The 19,510-nt window shown below is 43.6% G+C and overlaps 2 protein-coding genes across 3 annotated transcripts in view; one reads left to right on the top strand and one right to left on the bottom strand.

The window, feature by feature from the left end:
* Positions 1–4,519, top strand: part of TMEM266 (transmembrane protein 266) — an 83,092-nt gene extending 78,573 nt beyond the window's left edge. Inside the window, exon 10 of the mRNA XM_088444195.1 lies at positions 3,533–4,519. Within this exon, the coding sequence (XP_088300321.1) occupies positions 3,533–4,065 (533 nt within the window). The 3' untranslated portion in view covers positions 4,066–4,519. The remainder of the gene's footprint in view (positions 1–3,532) is intronic.
* Positions 4,520–16,703: 12,184 nt separating this feature from the next.
* Positions 16,704–19,510, bottom strand: part of ETFA (electron transfer flavoprotein subunit alpha) — a 47,018-nt gene continuing 44,211 nt past the window's right edge. For both annotated transcript variants that reach the window (XM_088446896.1, XM_088446887.1), the window contains one exon: positions 16,704–18,201. Coding sequence is in view for 1 of the 2 variants with exons in the window: in XM_088446887.1 (XP_088303013.1) it covers positions 18,163–18,201 (39 nt within the window). In the remaining variant the exon portion in view is untranslated. The remainder of the gene's footprint in view (positions 18,202–19,510) is intronic.

Genomic DNA, 19,510 nt, shown 5'->3' with positions numbered 1-19,510 from the left:
AATCGCTTCCAGTTTCCGTTATCACCATTAGGGCTGGTCCACAGCCCCTCATGTTTTTCATGAGATCAGGACAGTAATGGCAGCTCCTCGATCTGCTCATCGTAGCTCAGTTACCGGATATCCATCTGTTCCAGGATAGATCTGGTCCCACGGATGGATAATTACTCGGAAGCTCTTCTCCTTGGGGGAGTGCTTTGCTGGATTCCAGGGTTCGCCAGGTTTTCCTCCCTGCTGTCAGACTTGGGGTCTTCTGGTTACTTTTCGCTCAATTCTAGTGTCTCCACCTAGTGTTATTACATTCTCGCAGGCAGATCTTGGGCTCTCTAATCTACCCCTTTGATGGGGTGGAGTTTGCTGCAGTTTGCTCAGTTTCATTCCCTGCCTCTGCACATGCAGATTTGGACCCTATGGCATAGATCCCGTCTGCTTTTTATGACTCAAGCAATCATCCCTATTTTGTGGCAGCTACAGGGGCCCACTTGGATATCTGCTGCTTCCTTGGGGATTCAGGACAGGGGACCTTCTCAGCACCAATGTATGTCTTCATGGTTGGAGAACCGTAACCTATCATCAATGGATGGCTATGGGGTGCCAGTTACCGATAATCATTCTGCAGCTCTGAATGGTCTTCAGAGCTTTGTCATCGTCCGGGCCAGGTCTGGTCCGACAGCGTAACACCCATCGTCCACATAAGCCATTAGGGTGATGCTCTCAGTTGCAGTACCATTAAGACGGCCAGCTGCTGCCCCAGTTGGGCATAGCGTCATCTTACGGCTCTGTAGGCGGACTTCCTTCCCGCAGTTTTCCTTGAACAGCGGACGTTTGGGCAAGTGGGCTCTACATTCAGACACTATTCAGCGCCTAGGGACCGCTGGGGCCTGATGGACATCGAGATTATGACATCTCACAAAACCACAAGTTACCGAGATACTGTTCCTGATCCAGAGATCCCAGAGCTCTCCTATTGGTCGCTCAGGTGGTACAGTGGAAGTTTCTGCTCTTATTTGTCTTTCCTCCAATTTCCATGCTCCCGTGGGTCCTCCACGGGTCGCAGTTGGAAAGGAGCACGGTGATCTTCGTGGCTTAGCTTGGCCGTGGCAGCCATTGTACGCAGTTTATTCAGTGCTCCAATACGTCTTCCTTTACGGTCGGTTCTTTGGTCTCCAGGCCCATACGTCTATCAGATTCTGGCCCACCTCGCCTGACCTGAGTGGCTCTTGACACCCGTCCTAGAAGCTAGGAGGCTTTTCCAGAGGGGTCAGTTGTACCCTGCTGCATGGCCAATAGCCCCCTTCAGTCAAATTTCTTACCGAGTTGGAGGACCTATTTGGATGGGTTGGTTAGAGGCTTCTTCCCCCAGATCATTCCAGCTATCTTGAGACCTCTCTTTTCTGCAAATGGTTTGGGCCTAGGGCCCTCTTCCGGAGGGTTCAGATCTCACACTTATAAGTTCTCTTCCAACGACTGCTTCAGCTCCTACCAGAGGTTGACGTTTTTTTCAGGGTGTCATCTGTATACTGCCACCATTTGCTCTTACCAGGTGGCTCCTTCAAACCTTTTCTTGGTTCTTTGGACTCTTCAGTTAGCTCCATTTTAAGAGTCCTTAATCGCGGTGCACATTGCTCATTCTTTGGTTTACCTGGATAGCTGCCTTCCTACTTGCTATTGCTTTGGCGCAGTGGATGTCTGTTTGAGAGCCTTGTCTTGTCTCTCCCCCATCTCTGATCTTATAGTTGGAATGGGCTGTTCTGCAGTCTCCCATGGGTTCCTACCTAGTGTTGTGTTGTGGTTCCTCTCCTTCCTGGGATTGTGGTTCCTACTTACCACGTTCCAGATTCTTTGCCAGAGGGCACATCTAGGGACAGGTCCAGAGATCTGTTCCTCTGTGGTCCTGTATGATTTTTACAATTGGGGTTAGCCAGTTTCTGAACAGATTATCCTGGTGGCCCCGCTTGACTATCTGCCATGCTCTGTGGCAGATCTCCTGCCTCTGCTGTGGTGACTGCTCATTACACTGGGTCAGTGGGACCTTCTTGGGCGGCTCAACGTGGTGTTTCTGCGGTACAGCTTTGAACAGCTACCACATGGTTCTCTACCACACTTTTATTCATTTCTATGCAGTTGTCACCTTCGCATCTTCGGGTTCTCAGTGCAGCCCAGGAGCGTCCCTCCCATCGGGGTACAGCTTAAGGACTTCCTAGACCTAGAGTGATCCCTGTGCCCCCTAGTGGAGGAAGAAGAGAAGGGGATTTATTGTCTTACCTTTTTAAGTGCTTTTCTTCGACTCCATAGGGGGCACAGGGCCCTCACTCTGACGCACCTGGCTTGCAGGGTTTAGTTCCTCTTGTGCATCTTTCTTCTACATGTGTTCTAATGGTGCGTACACACTGGGCGATTAAAGTGGACGACTGAACGATAACGATATCGTTATCGTTCAGTCGTCCACTTTATCGTCCATGTTTAACACAAAAAAGATGAACGATGACGACGACGCGCGTTCCCGCGGGTCGTTCGTCATCCTCGTTCATCGGGCTGACATGCAGGCCAACCTGACGACCTCGTCAGGTTGCTGCATGTCAGGGAATGGGTGAGAGAGCCCGGCGCTGAACGATATCGCTAATGATATTGTTCAGCGGCTGTGCTCAATGTCATGAACGACATTGAGCACAGCCTGCCGGGGACACACTAGACGATATCGCTCAGGGAGCATATCGTCTAGTGTGTATGCACCTTTAGTGTGTACCGGTCTTCCTTCTCCCTCTCCTTCCCCTCGCTCCTGCCGAAGGCTTGCTAACTTAACTGTCTGGGCAGTGGCTGGGGGCGGGGTATAGTGGAAAGGGAGTCTGGGACTGCTGGGAAAAATAAGTAACTATTTGGTGCCCAGATGTGATCCCTGTGCCCCCTATGGAGTCAAAGAAAAGGATTTAACAAAGCAAGACCATAAATTCCCTTTTTGGGTGCCAGCTAGTAATAGATCAGCTAGCAAAAGATCGGAGTGATATAGTAATGCAGAGGAGAACGGGATTGTACTCCGTTGACAAACTTTATAGCCCCATGTTGGAGGAAGTTTAGCTACATAGTTCCATCATATGTGATGTATGTAGGGAGCAGGCTACTGGACACAGCCCTGGAACTGAAGTCTGTCACTGACTGCCTGGTTCCAGTGCTAGTAAGAGAGTGTCGTTTTCCTCCCCCCGCCCCGCCCCAAAATCAGTACCATCTTCCTGTACTGTTTATTGAAGCTTTAGCTGCCATTAATATCAGTTGGTCAGGATATAGGGCCAGACCAGAGTAATCCTCCTGTACAGAGCATGCTGCATAGTGTGTATGTGTGTAACATGTATAATGTGTAAGTGCCATGCAGTATATGTAATCTGGATGATTACCAGATTATTTACCAGTTCACTTATATTGACATATTTCAAGGGAGAAGGCAACTATAATCTATATGGATGCTGAATTAATTCCATGTTAGTGGATGATGTTGCTGTTTAATGACTATTTGGGATTTCATTCCATATCTTGCCTACAGAAAGCGGAGTCCCTGGGACCTGCATTATCACTACAACGGCTATTGATGTCCATCACCATCCTAACATATCATCTGACCTGTACTCGGCAGAAGTTCCATTAAACCCTGAACAGAGCAGCAGCTCCAGCAGTATGACCTCAGTGAGTGAGTCCAGATCACCAGAGAGCTCAGAAACGCTAGCACAAAGTATCAGCAGCCAGGTATTCTGCTCCTCCACAGACTGCAGCACCAGGGAGGAATCCACAGACTACTGTCCTTTGGCCCAAACTATAAGAAACACCGTGAATAACGCAGTGGTACAAGAACTGTTATCATCCTTTTCAGATGACTCGTCCTTCATTCAGCGAGGGCTGGATCCAGCCAAATTACACTTGAGTAATCCGGGTGGTTTACATACAGGTAGTCCCAGACACAGGCTAAATATTTATAATAGGGTGAACTGTGAGGGGTTTGGAATGTTTCATGACAGGTCAGTGATTCCCCTCAATCTCCCTCTTCTAGAGAACAAAACGATAGATACAGAGTTAAAATGAATCAGAAATTAGAATTATACTGTACTTTCTCTAATCCACATTGCTATAGGTCAGAGATAAATGATTAGAATAATAACAGTACTCAGTGCTAAAAAGGCATCTGCTCCAGAGTGTTGGCCCAAAGTAGATTCCAGCCACTGTGATGCTGAAACAAAGCTAAAAAGGATTCACCTTCATTATAAGCCTATATTTATTATTCTCAGGAGATGTACCAATTCTAAAATACCCCTTACACTATAGTTTACAAGACTGACTAAATGCATGCATTTATGTACAATGAAGTTTGGATCAACAGTACTCTGCATATAATTATCTGATGAACAGGTATTTCTGCATTACTGCAATAGTATTGCTTTCATATGTTTCCTTTACTCATAACTACAGATTTTGTACAAATGCTGCAATATTTTTGAATGCACAATGAAATTTTGGCATTAAATGCAAGTATTAAAATGACCCGTACAAGAATATATACTCGTGTTTATTTTTAGAACTCTCCACGGAGAGGAAGAATTATATAAACTACAAGAAGATCATTTATTTGAAAAGCCACCTCATGGCAACACGCCCTCTCATGCTGCAGGAGCCTATGATTGGCTGGCTAACCTGGCTACACTAGTCTGCTGCCTAGCAACCTGGGTGTGAAACTTTGCAAATAAATGTACCTAAAATGGAAGACTGGTGCAGATTAAAAAGGAATCCTAAAAATTGAGCTCTCTCTGTCTCAGCCCTACTGCAGCTTTGTATTACACAGTGAGTGCAACTTATGATGGAAGTTATTCTGCTAAAATATATTATATATATATATCTATTAATTATTGCAATTCCCAGAATAGAAAGTAATTTTAGGCTTTGTCAATAAGGAAGATCTGTGTTGTACATGTTAAAAAAAAAAAAAAAAAAAAAAAACACAAAAAACCTCTACTTGCTGGACGCCTCAGATCCCAGAACATGGCTGTCTGCTTTTCCCTGCAGGCTCCCTCAGAGTACGTGCTGCTGCAGGGTGGCTGGTCACATGGGGTTAAACAGTACATCCTCGGTGAAGCAAAGTAAAACCAAAAAATACACATTCAAAAAAGCTTAAAAAAATAACAAAAATGATCAGAGTGAAAACTTCTAGTGATTTAAAAAAAAAAAAAAACGCCGCGAGCAGTAACGTTAATTAACAAAGCAGAAAAACATTAATATTAAATGTGGCCCCAACTTTCTCTTTCTCACTCATTCAAGCCCGTTTACCTGTTAGTGACCAGTATTATCGGGTGTGGTATATTTAGTCGACATGTTCAGGACGACCACATTCAGAATGTTGATACTATCATATCCACATTGTGAATGTTGATAGTTGCAATGTCGACAATGGGTTTTAACATCTAACCCTAATCACAGCCTATCCCTAACTAATCACATCCTAACTAATCACAGCTTATCCCTAACTCTAATCACAGCCTATCCCTAACTAATCACATCCTAACTAATCACAGCTTATCCCTAACTCTAATCACAGCCTAACCCTAACTAATCACATCCTAACTAATCACAGTTTATCCCTAACTAATCACAGCCTAACCCTAACTAATCACAGCCTAACCCTAACTAATCACAGCTTAACACTAAAGGTGCATACACACGTAACGATGTTGTTAATGAACGATTTTCATTCAGTTTTTCCTTTGAAGTGTAATGAATGATTTTTTCAACGATGAACGAAAAATGTTCCTTCCCTTAATGAAAATCGTTAAGTTGGTCAGTCTGAATGGACAATAAACTACAAACGGGAACACGAATGAACGATTTTCGTTCATTGTTTTTTTTGAATGATAACGACGTTGTTATAGTTAAATCGTTAAAAAAATTGTTACGTGTGTATGCACCATTACTAATCACAGCCTATCCCTAATCACAGCCTTTCCCTCACTCTAAAATCTCTAAACTCCTGTGTCACCATTCTGGCTGTGGACAATGTGACTAATATATAAAATACTGATAATATATGCAAAGTGTATTACTACTGTAATTTACAAATTATGAAAAAAAAAGCTGGAGTACACTTCAAATACTAAAGACAAACTAAGGGGACACTGATAAAAGCTAATTCTTTCCTATCTAGCATTTTGAAAGTTGTGGGCTCCCTTTATTTTAGTTCTGCACATCAGCCGGTCACAATCCCGACAGCGGAATGCCGGCTAGGGATTTATGATAGGTGACAAAATACCGTCGCCTATCATAATCCCGTTGCCGAGGATGCCATCCCGTATAAAGGTAAATTCGGGGCACCCTTAGCGTTAGCCGTGGGGGTGGAGGATTAGGATTAGGGAGTCTAGCGGGGTTAGGGTGGGGGGGGGGGGAGATTAGTTTTAGGCACCCCAAGGGGGGAGGGTTAGGCAACCCAGGGAGAGGTTAGGGTTAGGCACCCCCTAGGAGGGTTAGGTTTAGGGAGCGGTAAGGGGGGTTAGACACCACTAAGGGAGGGTTAGTGGGGGGACAGGGGAGGTTAGGGTACTTACCTGCCCCTGTAGGGCATCCGCTGTCGGGATTTGAAATGCCGGCATTTCAATCCCATTCCCATCAGCCATCTATGTCAAGGTGACTGCATCGTTTGCAGGTCGTCTAGCGTGTAATGTCCGTGATATCCCTTGAACGCTCCCAGACACACCAGGACACTATATGGAGCAAAAACATTGAAATGTGATATACGACATATCGTGCACCGTTAACGATTTCCCAATTGTTAGATCATGCACGATATAGATGTCTGCCCAAATTTAAATAATGGGCTGTACTATCTAGACACAGATGCATGCATCTGTTTAAAAATGTATTAAAGTATAAATAAATTAAAAAAGAACTGTGACATAACCAGCCTCGGACTTTTGAGAGCCAGCCCTGGTTGTGAAAATACAGGGACAAAAGACGTAGGGGTCTCCTGTATTTAGCACAACTAGCACTAGGCATAGTGAGACGATCCTGGTTTTGGAAATACAGGGGACAAAATGAGTAGGGGTCCCTTGTATTTTTCATAACCAGCAAAGGGGTAATGCCCCTGTGTCATTACCCCCCTACTAGAAAGAGTCCGGTGCTGGTTATGGAAAATACAGGGGACCCCTACTCATTTTGTCCCCTGTATTTACAAAACCAGGACTGGTTCACTGAGCCCAGTGCTGGTTGTGCTCAATACAGTGGACCACTACATCTTTTGTCCCCTGTATTATTACAACCAGGACTGGCTCAGGGCTGGTTGTGCTTTAGGGGGGAGGGCCCACATCGGTTTTTATTTTACGTGACATGCATTTTGTAACACACAGATACATGCACTGATCTATGCATGTATCTGTATAATTAGGGAAATTCTTGTCAAGTGACGCACTTTGGTATCGTTCGGGTCGGAACAACATATCATTAGTGCCTAAACACTGAATGATATGCCGCGAATCATTAACGAGATTGCCAGATCTTTTTGCCTTAGGGAAGTTCTGAAGATACGACGGACGACCCACCAGTAGGCACATCATCTGTACATTTTGATTCAATTTTGAATAGCATTTACCATGACTAGGTGACTTCAGTCAGATGGGACACCTGCACTCAGGTTTATTACAGGTAGCATATTACATTGTGATTGTTGTACCTCACCTATGGTACTACTGTATTTGTATTGGTTTCATTAATGCCTTTAGCTGCAAGTAAGAGAGAGCTGTTTTATGTATAATTAAATATGGAATCACAATACTCTCTTGTGTTACATGAAATATATTGTACATGCACTGGTAATTAGAGATAATACTGTAATGTATGATTGGGACCAATGTAAGGACTACCAGAGTATAAGAACAATCCCATCTACGTGTTGCTCACATTATTGGGTTAATTTAGAGCTGCACACAATGCCCATGTTTACATAGTTGAACATTTGCTCCTCCCCGTGCGTGAGAATCCCGGAAAACTCCTACAGCGCATGCATTGCACAGAGTGCACGCACAAGGGCACTGTTGGTGTCGAGACACACTGTATCAGAAATGTCTTGGAAAAGTGTTTGGCATCCCCGGGTGGTTACTAGGAGGAGGTTTAGCGCACACATAGAGATTATCTGTCTTGTGGGTGTGTTGTGAAAGTGGTAAATGCACCAATCATTATTTCAGTGCCTACGGACACTAACAGTGGGCGTCTCAGGCTTTGCACATTAGGACGCATGGATGTACACCAGGAAAGGACTTTGTAGTGGCATTTGTATATAGTGGCGGGGGGGGGGGGGGTCTGAGTCCAAAGCTGAATAAGCCCCTAAATGAGGTAGTCTTACTCCATTGTGCCTTGGCATTTGGGAAAGCCTATATCTTACCTGTCCCGCCTTTCTGTAGATGTCGATCACCATAGCAACCCCTCAAACCACAATGTTTACTATGTGCTTCATAACATTTCAAAACAATTATTATCCTTTATATGGCGCCACAAGTGTTCCGCAGCGCCTTACGTAGTACATAAAACGAATAAGTGAACAAAAATCAAAAACAAGTAACTTACAGTACAGAGGACATTATATATATTGCTGCAGTAGTGATTAAAACACTCACAATAAGCAGTAGGGAGTTGGCAGAGACGTGTTAGGTGCCCTTATAAGGAGTAGAAGAAAGTGTAAGAAGAAGCACATGAGAGAAGAGGTCCCTGCTCGTGAGAGCTTACATTCTAAACTGAATCAGAACACATCCTTGTTGAAACCAGCACTGTGACTGTATAGTTCTTTACATTAGCACTACGCATTCACTGTCTTTCAAGAACCTGGTGAAAGGTGACCGTATAACCTCCCCTTATTGCCTGTGCGATTTATACAGATGAAGCAATAATTTGTGAACATGCATCGCCAGGTCTGATGAGTGGTTTATGCAATGCAATCTGACTATGGTATTAGCTTGTGGCACAGGTTAAGATTTTACAGTCAATTAATCAGCAGTTCATTGTCAGTTTTTACTTTACCTTCCATTAATGTGTGAATATCACAATCCTGGACTTGCCCTTTGCGGCTGATGATTTTCCCTCAGTTACATACTGACCTCACCTTAGATACGGTCGCTCATGAACAGTGGCGGATTTTGCCGAGGGGCTGCAGCACCCCCCAGCAAAATCCACCACTTCAGTGTAGTCAGTGCAGTCCGGAACGGCACTGGCTACATTGTGACTGGCAGTGGCTTCCTATTGGAAGAGCCACCTGCCAGTCACATATACAACAGGCAGCCACAGTGGAGGTGTCTCTTCCCCCTGGGACTGCGAGTTCCGGGCTGCTATTAGCAGAGAGCGGCTTCCAGGAGGAAGACGCTACTCTGCCTTTCCACCAGCCCTAACCGGCTCCTTGGGGCTGCAGGCAATCTCCCCGCCGCTAGTGTGCACGTGTCGGTCCTGCCCCCTGACTGGTCGATTGTGCAGGTGCCGGTGAGTGACCCTGTCTTTTTCAGCAGCAGCAGCAGACGACCCCCTCATCAAAGAAGGTAGGAATCGCTTCTGCTCGTGAAACATTAACAAGATCAGATATATGGGGACAGTACCATTACTGCCCCATGGGACCAGCATGTAGCTTGCAGGCAGGCCCGGTGACAGGGGGGGACTACAAGTACACCCGTACCGGGCCCCGAGTTCCCAAGCGTGCAGCTTTGCAATTATCATTCTTACAGAATCAGGCCCTATGTTTTTTAACAGGGAAGGGAAGACCAGAACAACTAAACCCATTGAATGAACCTCAGGTCCATGTCAAATTTTGCCAAGACCTCCCAAAGGTAAATCCACTTGACAAAACTGGAGGCCTTGGCTGCATGAAGTGACACTGGACCTGATTCAGAGGTGGACCCCAATGTTTGTCACTGCTGCAATCCAATTTGCAGTGGATCTGAGAAGTTATGCGAATGTCACAGCCAGCGTCATTTGTACCAAGACGCTCCCATGATTGTGCAGAATGACTGTCGCAAATAAGGCGCCAGGGTCAGTGAAACTGCACAAGAAGGCGCAGTTGCTGGCTGTGACATGCCCCTGAAACGGTTGCGACATGCCTGCATTTTAGTCGCTACTCCCCCATTACCTCCCCCCAAATGGTCACTGTCAATGACTCCGTGTCCTAATCCACACTGCGACCGCCATCGCAAGACCATCGTGGCACATGTGCAGAGTAACTCCGGAGCGTGCGCTGACTGAAAACATTGTCCGCTTGTGACCAAAATCCACACTGCATCCACCTCTGAACTAGGCCCTCTACCACTGCCCCTCGCTCAGCTGTATGGGCCATCTGACTTCCCAGGCACTAATCTGGTCTGATCATGGTGCACTATACTCAATCACAGAATTAAGCCTGATGGCCAGCACTTTAGCCAGAATTTTAACGTCAGTAGACAGGAATGAAATGTACCTATATGACTCCGCAAGGAGAGGGTCTTTACCACACTTGGGAAGCCCAACAATTAGGGCTTCAGACATTGAGGGATGAACAGTCCCAGCCTCATAGCACTTAAATTCTCAAGGTGGCAAGAAATGAAAAATTGTTTACATTTGTTGTACACCTAAAGGAATCCCATCAATCTCAGGGATCTTTGATGCAGGGAAAAAAAATGAAAGCCTAATCAAGTTCCTCCTCAGTAATTGGACATCCAAGAACTCTACAGCATCCTGGGACAACTGTAGTAAAGTCAGGGCTGTAGGGAAGGGTGTGCGAGCTGTGCCGTTGCCCAAGGCCCCACAGCCGCTGCATCTGGCTTGCAGCGTGCATGTAATGGCAGTCTGCTGTCAGTAACTATGCTGTAGGGCTGCTCTGTGTAGAGCTGCCCAGAACACCTCTACACTTTCTCCTGCCAGTGGCCTCACACCCTCTCATGTTCAGAGGAGGGACCAACACAGGGCACCAAAGTGCCCTACTCCAGTGATGATTAATGTGACCCAAGAGAAGTATTTTTGGAGTTGGGTTAGGGTGCAACAGGCTTTAGAGGCAAACAAGGAGGTATAATAATCTGTGAAAGTGTTGGCTATACCCACTCCTGAAAGATGCTTTATATTCCAGGTGCCTAGTAGTCCTACTCGCATAATCCACCTTCACTAATAATGCCAAATATCTACCAACTTCCACCTGAGAGTACTGTAGAGATCTACAAAATAGTTACCTGCACTTGGGAGCAACATATCCTGGCCAGAGTCAGCATGTGTTGCATACTGTACAATGAGAGGCCATCTGAATTGGTCACCCATTCAAATTATCTATAATTGAATGCACTGTTGCCAGCCTGTGGGACTGAACAAGTCTGCCCACTCTCCATTACTCTCAAGCATCCAATAGCCGTTTATGACAAGAGGCCTTGTGACCAGACTCAGTTTTTTGTCTGCTGGTCTACTCTGTGTACACTAACAACTGTCGCCCTCACACAATTCACCAGTGCAGCAATTTTGCTAATTCTCACACTGCTGCTTCCAGCACCAACAATCCTTCCACGGTCACCATCCCCAATTGTCCGGCACTCACACTTCAGATTTCAATATGCCCAGGTGCCCTCCAAATAAAAGAATGTCAGTGTAGAAGATTGCCTGTTATTTGAGCACAGTTAGATCCTGAATGTCATCAGACACAGCCTTGTATAGGTCAACGTTTCAGAGCAGTATATATCATCATGCTGATTCCAGAGGCACTGTCATTATGGTTTTTTTGGTTGAAGTTGCACGCTTGGTACCACACCCCCATGATATAATCGGGCCTCCATCGGGTGCTGCAGCGGGAACAGGAGAAGCGGTGTACACATAGGTATTTATGTGTAATATGTTTTACCATCTCTTTTTATGTCTCGTTTTTAAAGAGCATGCAGCTCCGAAATATTGACCTGCACAAGACTATCTGCTTGTTATTTGAGCACAGTTAGCCCCTAAATGCCATATATAAGATTTTTGGTCAACTTACTGTTGAATCCTTTTCTCTTAAGCAGGCTGGGGAACACAACCATGGAATTATAGGTTGGGGCTGGAGCTGGGACTTAATGAAACTGTAGCTTTAAATCCTAACCTCCACCCTGCAAAATTCCAGTACTTCTTTAAAAGAGTCTGGAGAGGAGTAGCAGGAACCCCGTGAAACTGCTTAGAACAACCAGACAAACCAGTAGGGAAAAGACCAGCCAAGAACCAAACAAGACTGAGCGTGAGGGAGGGATTGGAATGTTCCCCAGCCTGCCTATTTTCTCTTGCAGCAAGGCTGGGGAACACTGGACAATGGAACGTTCAAACGCCACCCTCAGGGGAGGGAATGCTCAGGCTGCCTGACCGGAGAACTGTAGGCCCAAAATTGGAGGCCACCGGAGGCAAAAAAAAACCCCTACAGAAACGTAAAAATGAGCGGACGCGACCAGAGGGCCGCACGACGGGCCTGTGCTGCTGAAGTCCTGCCTCACACCCATAGGACCGCCGCTGCCCTATCGGAAGGCACTGACACCTGGTCTGGTGGCAGTCGCCCTGCACTCAAATAGGCAGGGACGGATTAAGGTCTGTGGGGGCCCCTATCAGAGATATATAAAAAAAATGTATTGTGTGTGTATATATATATATATATATATATATATATACACACACACATATACATACACACACACACACACATACATACATACATTCACACACATATATAATATACACAGTGTGTATACTGTATGTATAAATTAATATATATGTACATTAAAAAATGTGTGTGTGTCACTGTGTATATATATGTGTGTATATATATATATATATATATATATAAAAATCGGTCTTCCATATAGAAGGAGGCGGCACTCATTTGGACTTTTTCAAAAGATAAAGTGCATATTTAATTGAGCCGACGTTTCAAAGCCGGAAAGGGTGCAGAAGTGGAAACATACAACAGTAAAAAGTGCTTACCTTATATAGAGTATTACATAAAGTGAGGTGCAGAGAATCTCGTGTTCACACATGCAGCGCGGCGCGGGACTCCGACGTCATCAACCTGTATCACATATAAAATACACAAACACCGGGCTACCTACGATTATACAGCACCACCAGCGCCCGGGGAAACACTGAAGGCTCAGGTCTGCTCTACCTTATTTGCAGACTCTCACACACTGTGCAGGCAGCCTTGGCTAGTGTGGGCAAACCAGGCACAGTCTCACGAGATTTGATGTCATAATCTCGCGAGACTTTGACACAGTCAGTGATTGAAGAGAAGCTCCTCGGCTGCCGACAGCTCTAAGTAAACAGCTGACTGCCGAGGAGGACAGCAGCAGAGACAGCTAAATGCTGTACTCCTGTTTTAGTTAGTAAAAGTGTCCGGGAGCCGGGGACAGTGTGTGGGGGCCCCAGGACGACCGCCCCTGTCGCCCTGCCTATAATCCGGCCCTGCAAATAGGTTTGAGTAGTGACGGAGCGGATCCAATGCACAAGGGTCTGCCAAACATGTTCCTACGCATCATAAAGAACCCGCATAGAACAGTGCGGCGTACCAAAGAAGACGTGTCCAATGAAATCTGCAGAGCTCAGATCTTTCCAGTCCTGGGAATTCACCAAAGGAGGAAGAACCAGAAGGACAATATCCGAAACCAGCGCAGGTTGGAATCGTAAAACCTGCACGGGAAACCGCACAATCTTCATGGAAGACTAGCAAAGACAGCTTGCAAACCCTAAATACGAAACTATGCCAAGAGAAGGCAATAGCCGTAATTAAAGACCAGCTTCCAAGCAACTAACTGAAGATCCATTGAATGCAACGACTCCAATGGAGCCTGTGCGAGAGCCCAGAAGACTAGATTAAGATTCCACAGCTCCACCTGCGGACAAAATGGTTGGTGTAAAAATGGTTTGGACCCTTGGAAGAAGAGCCAAACTCCACTAGAAAACAAACTTCCGTGAATTTGTTATCCAAATTCCACGGAAAACTCAAGGCAGTCACTTGCGGAAGGCATCGGATACCTGGATCCCATACAAAACTGTGGAGCCTCGCAAACATGCCGAGAGGCCATGAGATCTCCACGCCGAAGGCTTCACTCCCGAGTAGTAGGAAGACAACTGCCCTAGGAGAAACGTGGTTCTGCTGATGAAGTCCCCTCTCCAATGTCCCACTACCGGCACAACCACCACTGAGAGAGACGGAACAAAAGTTTCCGCCCTGGAAAGACTTAAGACATTGCTGCCACATACTTTTGCCTACAAGGGCTACATAGCAGCTCATACAAAATGTGACCCACTCCTCTTAAAGAACACTGGGATTGTGGGATTGCAAGAGGGAGTTTAGGATTTAAAGATAGTTTCATTAAGCTCCCCAGCCCCAACCTCCAATCCCATTGTCCAGTGTTCCCCAGTCGGTGTAGGAATTACAACGGTTTCTATATGTGCCTTCCACTTTTTAAGGGGCCAAAAGTAATGGGATAAACTAAACAATCCTAAATCTAACTTTCACTTTTTAATACTTTGTTGCAAATCCTTTGCAGGCAATTACAGCCTGAAGTCTGGAACGCATAGACATCACCAGACGCTGGGTTTCATCCCTGGTGATGCTCTGCCTGTCCTCTACTGCAAATGTCTTCAGTTCCTTCTTGTTCTTGGGGCATTTTCCCTTCAGTTTTGTCTTCATCAAGTGAAATGCATGCTCAATCGGATTCAGGTCAGGGGATTGACTTGGCCATTGCATAACATTCCACTTTCTAGCCTTAAAAAAACTCTTTGGTTGCTTTTGCAGTATGCTTCGGGTCATTGTCCATCTGCACTGTGAAGCGCCGTCCAATGAGTTCTGAAGTATTTGACTGAATTTGAGCATATAATATTGCCCGAAACACTTCAGAATTAATTCTGCTGCTTTTGACAGCAGTCACATCATCATAAATACAAGGGAACCAGTTCCATTGGCAGCCATACATGCCCAGGCCATGACACTACCACCACCATGCTTCACTGATGAGGTGGTATGTTTTGGATCATGAGCAGTTCCTTTCCTTCTCTTCCCATCACTCTGGTACAAGTTGATCTTTGTCACATCTGTCCATAGGATGTTGTTCCAGAACTGTAATGGCTTTTTTAGATGTTGTTTGACAAACTCTAATCTGGTCTTCCTGTTTTTGAGGCTCACCAATGGTTTACATCTCGTGGTGAACCCTCTATATTCACTCTTGTGAAGTCTTCTCTTGATTGTTGACTTCTGACACATATGCACCTACCTCCTGGAGAATGTTCTTGATTTGGCCAACTGTTGTGAAGGGGTTTTTCTTCACCAGGGAAATAATTCTTCTGTCATCCACCACCAGTTTTCCGTGGTCTTCCGGGTCTTTTGGTGTTGCTGAGCTCTCCGGTGCGTTCTTAATTTTTAAGAATGTTCCAAACAGTTGATATGGCCACACCTAATGTTTTTGCTAGCTCTTTGATGGGTTTGTTTTGATTTTTCAGCCTAATGATGGCTTGCTTCACTGATAGTGACAGCTCTTTGGATCTCATATTGAGAGTCGACAGCAACTGATTCCAAATGCAAATGTCACATCTAGAATCAACTCCAGACCTTTTACCTGCTTAATGGATAATGAATTAACGAGGGAATAGCCCACACCTGTCCATGAAATAGCTTTTGAGTTGCTAGTCCCATTACTTTTGGCCCCTTAAAAAGTCTGAGGCACATATAGAAACCGTTGTAATTCCTACACCGTTCACCTGATTTGGATGTAATTACCCTCAAATTAAATCTGAAAGTCTGCAGTTAAAGCACATCTTGTTTGTTTTATTTAAAAGCCATTGTGGTGGTGAATAGAGGCCAAAATATGAAAATTCTGTCAATGTCCCAATATTTATGCACCTGACTGTAGATATACACATATACACACACACACACACACACATATATACACCCTCGGCTGCACCCAGACTGCCCTATGTATTTTTAATTTGCTCGTTAGAATGGCAGGAGGAACTAAAGGCCAGTGATATTGCTCAGTTGTCGTCTGTGCATCTAGCTTTTATGTTAGTGTGCATGTGTACCACTTATCTGGATTAGATTATAGTTATTTAAATTACCTGGAAGTAAAATAAACATGCTTTATTTTTTATCAACACCAGTGTGAGCTTACCATGGGGTAAATAAAATTGCAGACATTGGCGAATTCCCAGGGAGCCTGGCCGATATTTTAAAGTAGCAATCATTTACTACCAACTTTGTTATAATTTTTAAATGATTGCTACTGTAAAACATTGGCCAATAGCAAAGTTTAGTATAGACAAGCAATAAACATGCGTAAGAGCATATCCTGCATTGGAGATGAAGTGGACTGAATGATCCTAGTTCCTAGGGCGGACGTGCGGCTCCATGCTCTGACAGCGCTGTTATATCTGGCCACCAATAGTAGCAAGTTGTACACTCGCCACACTTCAGACACTGTGGCTTGCTTTGCCCGCCACAGGTTACTACTCCCACTCTACGTCCACGTGGATAGTAACGGATGACCCCCACAGAGTGACTACATACTTGCTATAATTTGTCTAATTGGGGCGACTACATAATCTTTCTGACCCAAACCTAGTGCAGAGGTGTCTCCCAAAATCCCCCACCCATAATTTAATAGTAACGGATGACGTCAGGGTCCTGTAGCTGAAGGGGATCTAGCCGTAACCGAAGTGGAATAAAGAGGTCTGACAGTGCTTACTTGAGGTTTTATATGTAACATTTATTACAACCATAATCTTTTTGGAAAGATCTTAACATGTATGTATATTTATCATTGACACATTTAAGGTCATAAAGGAGTCATTCAACAAACCCTAAAATTATAATTATTTTGGGGATCATGTAATACAATCTACTATTGTAACAGCTAATAATATACAGGCCTGGACCACTCCTGAGCCAAGAAGCTACCAAATCTAAATATAACCGATTACACTTAATGTTTGGGAGTCATTGCTGTGAATGTCAGGCATTTCCCCAATTTCTTTAAAGATTCCATCTCCTGGATGCTGCGTTATTTTCACAGACATGTATACATTTCTCCCAGTACGATCAATTTTTGATGCACTGGAACTAGAATAGCTATGTAAAACTGCTATGACCAATAGGGTTGGGTTGTAGGATAAAAGTACAGTGTCCTTTTCACTTATGATTGCATAATGATGATACCACCATCGTGAGCCTCATAAGTAATGGGAATGAGACTGCGTGTGGAAGTGGAGTTGCTGAGTGGAGTATGGAGATACTTTTTAGAAGTTTGTTCCAAAGTGACTAAGGAGATAATTATTGATTTTAGATGCTCTTCTAGGTCAGATTTGGAGCCAGTAATTTTGAATAATGCAGAGGTAGAGTGTGAGCAGTTATTTCTGTGGATATATCTCGTACCAAGAATATTTCCCTCTTGGTAAAAAAAGGCACAGCAAGACCTTTAGTTCCCTAGAAAACTGCTGACAGTAAATTTGCCTAGGAGGTAGATTGTATTGGTGGTGTTGTAGAAAACATCTTGACTAACTACATAACAGTTTGGTATAGTAATAGCACAATAACTGTTTGTAAGCTCTCACAGCGAGTGGTTGGTCTGCTGAACTTGTTAGTGGTATCAGGCTGCCCTCTTTTGAAGACATTTATGTTAAACATAGTATAAGGAAGGTGAATAGCATTGTCATGGAATTAATCATAATTTGTTGTCTTTACCGACATCAAAAAGGTGCTTTTGATGCATCAAGTCACGACGAAGGTAAAAAAATATTTTTTTCCTTCCATTATTGTTAGGATGAATTTAAATGAGTGCTTAGTTTGTATTTATTATGTCAGATCATTATGGATGATGGGTGTACCAGGAATTGTATTTCATTGTCAGTTAATTTGCTTATCATCGTACAAAACAGTTTTAATTTATTCGATACGGTACACAGACCATAATTACCCACAAATACAAATATTTTGTTATTAAATGTACAGCATTTAACATTTTATTATTGTCCATTAATAAAATGGTGTTATCCATTTGAACACTGCTGGTAAAAAAAAAACCTATAGAAAGTTTCTTCAATGAGCTTAATATACAGTGATCTCTGGTGTTTTGTCCATATTTAGTTTTATGGTTAATTACAATGTTAATTTTCAAAAGGCAGCTATTGTTTTCCAATGTGTCTTCTCTATTTTTTCTTAAGTAGTTCAGTCATTTCTGGTACCACCTACAAATATAAAATATACTAAGTTAATAATGAAATTCATAAACAAGCATCACCTTAAATGAATCTGAAGACCTCCTGTCATATCATAATTAATAAAAGCTTAATAGACTAGGATGACCCTGCTCAACGTGGGCAGACCTACTCAGAGGGAAAATTGTTGAATATTAAAGACAAAGAAATAGACACATCATTGTGCAACAAAGGCCACTTACAGTACATAAACATGCATATGTGTTATACTGTATGCTGAATACAGTATTTTTTTAAATGTGTAAATATATTATATATACACAAATACAACTATGTTAAGATGCTTATGTGTATATGCTGCTGATTATTTAACTTACACAGTACATATCTACTGTCTATGGGGGCACTTCAGCTCTCAGTGATGTGCAGCTGCGAATATCACAGAGAATTACAGTACCCCAACATCGCACATTTTCTTGCCCACCTCTATGGGATGCAAAGGAAAATAAACTATGCCGGTGGCCAGGAAAATGGTCGGAACAGCGGTACCTTGAGGACATTGCCACTAATTGAATTGCTTGTATGACTGTGCTACGATTCATGTACCTTCATAGACAACCATAATCTACGAGTATTCAGGAACCCAGAAATGCTGCAGTCACACAGTACAGATTACTAATGCAGACATATATATTTTGCTAAAAAAAAAATCACCATGGCTAAATGGTGTTCATGGAATTATACTTATACTGGTTGAGTCTCCCATATCAAAATATTCCGAAATACGGAATATTTTTGGCATGACTGAGAAAGTGAAACCTTTGCTTTCTGATGGTTCAATGTACACAAACTTTGTTTAAAGAACAAATTATTAAAAATATAGTATAAAATAACCTTCAGGCTGTGTGTATAAGGTGTATATGAAACATAAATGAATTTCATGTATGTACACAAACTTTTTTTGATGTACAAAATTATTAAAAATATTGTATAAAATGACCTTCAGGCTATGTGTATAAGGTGTATATAATACATAAATGCATTCTGTGTTTAGATTTGGGTCCCATTCCCAAGATATTTCATTATTTTATGCAAATATTCCAAAATACGGAATATTCCGATATCCAAAATACCCCTGGTCCCAAGCATTTTGGATATGGGAGACTCAACCTGTAATGTGGAATATAAAAAATCTGGAGAAATTCCAATACAGAAGGATATGAAAGGTCTTATTTATCAATGACACAAATAGTAATCCGTTAAAAGCTTTCCACTCTTAAAGAAGCCGTTCCCATTGATGAAGTGCACAGCTTACCAGCTGTGGGAAGTCAGTTATTAA

This window comes from Taudactylus pleione, unplaced genomic scaffold (assembly GCF_031769625.1).
Source record: "Taudactylus pleione unplaced genomic scaffold, aTauple2 ptg000019l, whole genome shotgun sequence".
Taxonomy (NCBI): domain Eukaryota; kingdom Metazoa; phylum Chordata; class Amphibia; order Anura; family Myobatrachidae; genus Taudactylus; species Taudactylus pleione.
This window is presented reverse-complemented; position numbering and strand designations above follow the sequence as displayed.